The 6,315-nt window shown below is 40.9% G+C and overlaps 1 protein-coding gene across 2 annotated transcripts; it reads right to left on the bottom strand.

Moving 5' to 3' along the window:
• Positions 1–543: 543 nt before the first annotated feature.
• Positions 544–2,712, bottom strand: LOC129539833 (lithostathine). Of its 2 annotated transcripts, XM_055400809.1 has the most exons (5): positions 2,637–2,712; positions 1,970–2,088; positions 1,627–1,764; positions 895–1,021; positions 544–611 (listed from the first exon to the last, which is right to left on the bottom strand). In XM_055400809.1, exons 1-5 carry the CDS (start codon positions 2,710–2,712, stop codon positions 544–546), a joined length of 528 nt encoding a protein of 175 aa, XP_055256784.1. The 2 variants fall into 2 exon arrangements, with proteins under 2 accessions (XP_055256784.1, XP_088697861.1); XM_088841735.1 differs by lacking the exon at positions 1,627–1,764.
• Positions 2,713–6,315: the final 3,603 nt, after the last annotated feature.

Genomic DNA, 6,315 nt, shown 5'->3' with positions numbered 1-6,315 from the left:
GTTTCATGCTAATACTTTAGAAAGTACAGTTCTAAACATCATCACATACCTTAAGACTGGTTTTCTTATACCATCAGAAACCTGTCTTGGGGGAATGTGTGAGCAGTACTGTAAACGGAAAGCAATGTCTTTCTGTGTCTACAGCCCACATAATACAGAAGTAATGGTGATGTGCTTAACCACAAATACACAAATATGTATATACGGTTATTTCCCCAGGAACCTGGGTGAAATAAGACCGAGACTGACCAAAAATTCTTAACCACCCACTTCATCTTTCTCAATTTGTCTATGAGAACGAAGCAGAGAAGGCAGGCAATTGAAGGCTAATATTTTTATTGTGAACTTTGCAAAGTCAGCTTAGGGAACACACAAAAGAGCCTGAACTGGGTCTGGGGAGGAGGGAAAGTCAGAATGAGGTGGTTGGGTTGGGGGTGTGAGGAGAATATCCCCGTCCATAGTGGGTCTTAATCCCTAATTCCAAGTGCACAATGAGTTGCACACCAGTTGCACACCAGCCAGGCTGCTGACTTCTCATCTGATCTAGTCCGTGAACTTGCAGACATAGGGTAATTTCAAATAACAGTTATGATCTCTCCATTTGAGATATCCTGGAAAGACAGAAGAGCTCAAGTCAATGGAGCTGGTGGAGCTTGAAAACCCAATGGAGAGGAATCCCAGATTCTGGTTTAGGCTTCAAAGGCCCTCGCTCATCTTCACCAGTGTCCCAGTCCATGGGAAGAGGATAGAAAGAAAGAAGAGATGAGAGGGAATGGGAGAAGACAAGCCAATATTATAGTTCCAGCCCAGTAGGATTCCCTGAAGATCAGACTCTGAAATGGCAGGTGAGGGGATGGAAAAGGCTGGACAAAAATGACCTTCTGTGTCTCTTACCTGAGCTTCTTGAGAGACTCCCACAGTAGCCAGGGCTTGAGATGGCAGCAGGATCTGTCTCCCAGGCAACGTAATTGAGCACGTCAGTGCTACTCCATTCCCATCCACCAGCATTGGGCTCAGAGCCCTATGGAGCAGAGGATGGAGTTGGGTGAGATAGAAAGGCCTTTAGAACTCTCCTGGCCTGATGCTGTCTGTTGGAATGATTGATTCCCCTCCCCAGCATCACAGAATTAGCTCTGCTGATCAAGATGAGGCCCCACAGCTCTTCTCTGGGAAACTCTCCCTAACTCTTGGCTAATTTCATAGCCAATAATCACAAAGACCAATTAAATGTCTCAGAGGAACATGGCCCTATCTGAACTACACTCATGGTGCATTTATGTTTACCCTTTGAACCTACAAGATAATGTCTGTTTTATAAAAGGGAAAACTGCATCAATCCTAAATGTTCATTGATGTGATAAGCACAGCATGTGTGGACTCAGGGAAGCACAATGAACTGAATTACAAGGTATGTTGTATGAACTTTGTAAAAGCTTGACAAAAGGCAGATTAACTTTACCTGGGGACTAGGGACCTGCCAAGGACTAAAGGCTCTCACTTTCCCTAGTTATTCTGTGAGCTCCAGGGATCTCTCAGGTATTTTCTGGGCTGGCAAAAGGGGACAAAGAGGGACCTGGGTGGCCATAGCACCTTTGGAAGTAACAGATTAGAGAGATGTAAGTGTACCTCTGTGGGGTCATGGAGCCCAATCCAGATGTCTGATTCTGTATTCAAGTTGTTCTCAACCAAGGAGGCCACAAAGGATTCCTCAGCCCCACTGAGCACAGACACAAGATGTCCTGAGGGCCTCTTCTGGCAGGCAATCTGTGTGGGGAAGGGAAATACACAGGAGGAGCTTGAGATATCACTAGGGGAAGGGAAGGGCCAATGCAGGTGAGAAGGGGTATGTTTGCAAAACACGAGTTTCTCATCCTCAGGAAACTCTTGAGAAGGAAGACCCCCTGGTCCCCAAACCCAGTTTCTGATTTGCTTCTGCTTATCTCCCTTAACTGCAGATCTCAACACTCACATCTGCATTCATCCAGGTTTTGGGTGTTTTATACAAGGCATAGCAGTAAGACCTATAGGCCATGGAACCTGTGGGACAGCTGATCCGTGGAGAGGGCAGTTCCTTTTGGAAATTTTCCCCTGGAAAGGAAGAAATAAGGGAGAGGGATGAGGTGAAAGGGAGAGAGGGGATTGGAGGGGGAAGGTGACCTGGGGAATATTTATGAGGCCAGGGCTTGGGGTGGTGATACCAAACTTCTGACTGCCTCTCACCATTGCCAACACTCCAGGATTTTTTATAAATCATGAACTAGACCAGATGATTGGATGATGATCTCTCTTCTTTTTATTCATGGTCTTTATTCAAAAGCCCAGTCCTTCTCCTCTGAGTTGATAGATCCTCCAGTCATTTTCCTTCTACTCATCTCATTAATGACACTCTATACTTTTCTCATTCATGTATGCACATAAATTACTGAGAAAATAGAAATCACCTCATCCCATTGTTACTGAACCACTGGGGTGCCTCCCACCACTGGTTACCTGAAGGAAGGAGTGATGACTCAGGAATCCAGGCAGTTAAGTTGTGTGGGGATATCCCATTACCAGGGGAGGCACAGGAGCTTTTCTCCTCGTCTTGGCCCTGAGCAGACACTGGGAACCCAGTGCTAGACACAGAGAAATCTCACCTTGGACCTGAGACAGTAGCATCATGCAGGAGAGCAGCATCCAGGACAGTCTGGGGAGGCCCAGGGAAGGCAGCATTGTGTCCGTGAGGTGTGGAGGCAGCTAGAGAACTAAAGGGAGGGTGGTCAGAGAGAGGGCATGAGAGACCCCCCTGTTGTACCTATTGTCTTTTCCTCCATCTAGTCCCCTAGGAATAAATCCATCTTGGTAGTATCCCTCTCCTTCCATGGTGATAGAAAAAATTAGAAAATCTGTACATCCTAGTGCACCTGAGATCTCCCAAGTCTGGCTTCCCCTGGTCTCAGAGCTTCCATGTTCTCTGAGGACAGGCATCCTTGTACACCTTACCTGAAATGTGCAAGGTGAAATCCCTGTCACGGGTCTCATCTAGTCTCGGCTACCACTTACCTCTCTTGCAGGGATCTACACTGGCTTGTCAGGGCAGAAAAGATAGGGCTTTTATAAGAAGATTTGAGGGAGGGGCACTGAAATGAATAACGGGAAAAAGGAGCCAGGACAGGGGTCGGGGGACGTGTCTGGTTTTGATTTGTGGAGATTTCCACCACAGGCAGGAGATCCTTTCAAAGGCTGGGAATTGCCACAGCTGCTGCTTCTTTTTCTTCATCAGACCAGTAATTTCCCAGGAACAGGTGATGTTTGTGCTTTTTCCATCCTTATCCAGTTATCTTGGTCTGAAAAACTTACAGGAATGAAGGAAACCTGGTGGCATGAATTCTGATGTTTAATAGTTTAGAAAGTATGTGACACTGGAAAGTTCAATCTGCCAATAATTGACTCTTGTTGGCATATATATGAGTTTCATTAATCCTTGTCTTTTAAGATTAAAGAAAAATTATTAAGTAAAAGTTGGGAGAGTATATCTATGAAAAAAATTATTTGAACTAATGAGTCTTTGTGTGGATCACAACAAACTGGAAAATTCTTAAAGAGATGGGCATAACAGACCACCTTATCTGTCTCCCAAGAAACTTATATGCAGGTCAAGAAGCAACAGTTAGAACACAACATGGAGCAATGGACTGGTTCAAAATTGGGAAAGGAGCATGTTAAGACTGTATGTTGTCACCCTGCTTATTTAACTTCTAGGTAGAGTAAGTCCATCATGTGAAATGCCAGAATCACAAGCTGGAATCACAATTGCCAGGAGAAATACCAATAACCTCAGATATGCAGATAATACCACTCTAATAAAAGAAAGCAAAGAGGAACTAAAGACTTCTTGATGAACATAAAAGAGGAGAGTGAAAAAGCTGGCTTAAAGACAATGTTCAGAAAACAAATATGATGGCATCTGGTCCCATCTCTTCATGGCAAATAGTTGGAGAAAGAATGGAGACAGTGGCAGAATTTATATTCTTGGGCTCCAAAGTCACTGATGTCAATGATTACAGCCATAAAATTAAAAGATGTTTTCTCCTTGAAGTGAAAGTTATGACAAACCTAGACAGTATGTTAAAAAGAAGAGACATAACTTTGCTGACAAAAGTCCATCCGTCTAGTCAAAGCTATGGTATTTCCAATAGTCATATATGGAGTGTGAGAGTTGAACCATAAAGAAGGCTGAGTGCTGAAGAAATGATGGCTTCAAACTGTGGTGCCAGAGAAGACTCTTGAGAGTCCCTTGAACAGTAAGGAGATCAAACAAGTCAATCCTAAAGGAAATCAACCCCGAATATTCACTGGAAGGACTGATACTGAAGCTGAAGATCCAGTCCTTTGGCCACCTGTGGCAAAGAGCCAACTCACTGAAAAGACTGATGCTGGGAAAGATGGAGGGCAGGGGGAGAGGGGGCAACAGAGGATGAGATGGTTGTATGGCATCACCAACTCAACGCATATGAGTTTGAAGCATCTCAGGGAGACACTGAAAGACAGGGAAGCCTAGCGTGCTGCAGACCATGGGTTTGCAAGGAGTTGGACATGACTTAGTGACTTAAAAACAACAACAACAATGGGGGAATTTAGTAAGCATGAAGAATGTGAGCTCAATACAGAAATTCTCGTAGAATTGTCATATTCCAATAAAGGTAATTTTAAGCAAGTTACTATTTTAAATAAGAAGAAAAATATAAAATATATAAGAATATATCTGATAATGGTAGTCAAGATATAACAATTTTTTCAAGCTATAAAGAAGAACTAAATACATGCTGAAATTAATCATGTTTAGAAAGAAAGTTTCGATACCTTCAGGATGTACTTTGTTCCTGTGTTGATTAATGGGAGTGCAATTGGAATGCTAACAGAATTTTTCTGGTAATCTGATAAACTAAAAGTTCATAGGAAAAATAAGAATAGTTACCACATTTCTGAAGAAAAACAGTGAAGAATTTTATTTGGCCATGATTCAAAACTTCTTACGATAAAGGAGTACAACTGCAGGGAGAGCAAATTTGAGTAGTGTAATGAAAGAGAGAGACCAGAAATATAATTATATGTGGAAACAGGAAATCTGGAGGGTCATTGCCGATCAGAAAGTATAAGCTGAAGGATTTGGTTTTAGTGGTTAGCCATATGGACAAAAATAAATCAGATTCATACCCCTTAAAATATAAAAAATAAAAACAACAACCAAAATAAAACAAAATCATTCCAGAAGAACTGATGTGAAATGTAAAAACCATCATTTTAAAACTAGAGAATATTTTTAAAATGTGTTTTTGATTAAACTAAAAGCACAGATTATAAAATAAAATATTGCAAATAATACCACTTTAAAATAAAAATAAAATAGCAAAGTTAATATGTCAAAATGCTTTATATTATATATAAATATCTGACAAAGAATTTATTTCTAGAATATGCTTATGACAGTAAAAATCAACAAGAAAAAGAACAATATATTCATTAGAAGAGTGAAAAAACATAGGTATACATTTCACTAAAGAAGAAACAAAGTGATCAATACATATATGAAAGTATGTCAACCTCATTAGCAATCAATTAAATTAAAATCAAAATGAAATATAATTTCACCCCTATCAGATTGCTGCTGGTGGTAGTGTAAATTGATCGAACCCTTTGGGAAAACTGGAATTTTCTTGCATGCTTAGTTGCTCAGTCATTTTCAACTCTTTGTGATCCCGTGGATTGTATCTTACCAGGCTTCTGTCCATGGAGTTGTGCAGGCCAGAATAATGGAGTGGGTTGCCATTTCCTATTCCAGGGGATCTTCTGGACCCAGGGATGGAGCCAGCATCTCTTGAGTCTCCTGCACTGGCATTTTCTTACACCCAGACTATCCACTTTTAGGAATATACTGCTTGCATATAAATTCCAGGTAGAATGTATACACAGGATGTTAATAGCATCATTATTTATAATGGCAAAAAAAAAAAAAAGCCAAATGTCCATTAACAGGAAGCTGGATGAATAGTTTGGGCTTTAAATAAGCAGTGTATCTGAGTGAAACCGAGTGAACCACTGTTGCAGGCATCGGCATGGTTTAACCTCAAAGATTTTAACTGGTTGAGAAACAGATATCAAAATATAGAAGATTACAAGCTGTGTAATTTTGTTGTTTTAAACATCAAAAACAAAAGTTAAAGACAGATTATGTGTGATTTAGGCATACTTACACGTATTAAAATATTTTTAAGAGGAGGGAAATGATAAACTCAAAATTCTGAATTGTTACCTCTGAATGAAGGAAGAAGAAAA

This window comes from Moschus berezovskii, chromosome 11, assembly GCF_049115385.1.
Source record: "Moschus berezovskii isolate FMDL1 chromosome 11, NW_MosBer_1.0, whole genome shotgun sequence".
NCBI lineage: Eukaryota > Metazoa > Chordata > Mammalia > Artiodactyla > Moschidae > Moschus > Moschus berezovskii.
The sequence above is the reverse complement of the archived record's forward strand: the minus strand, read 5'-3'. Positions and strand labels throughout refer to the sequence as shown.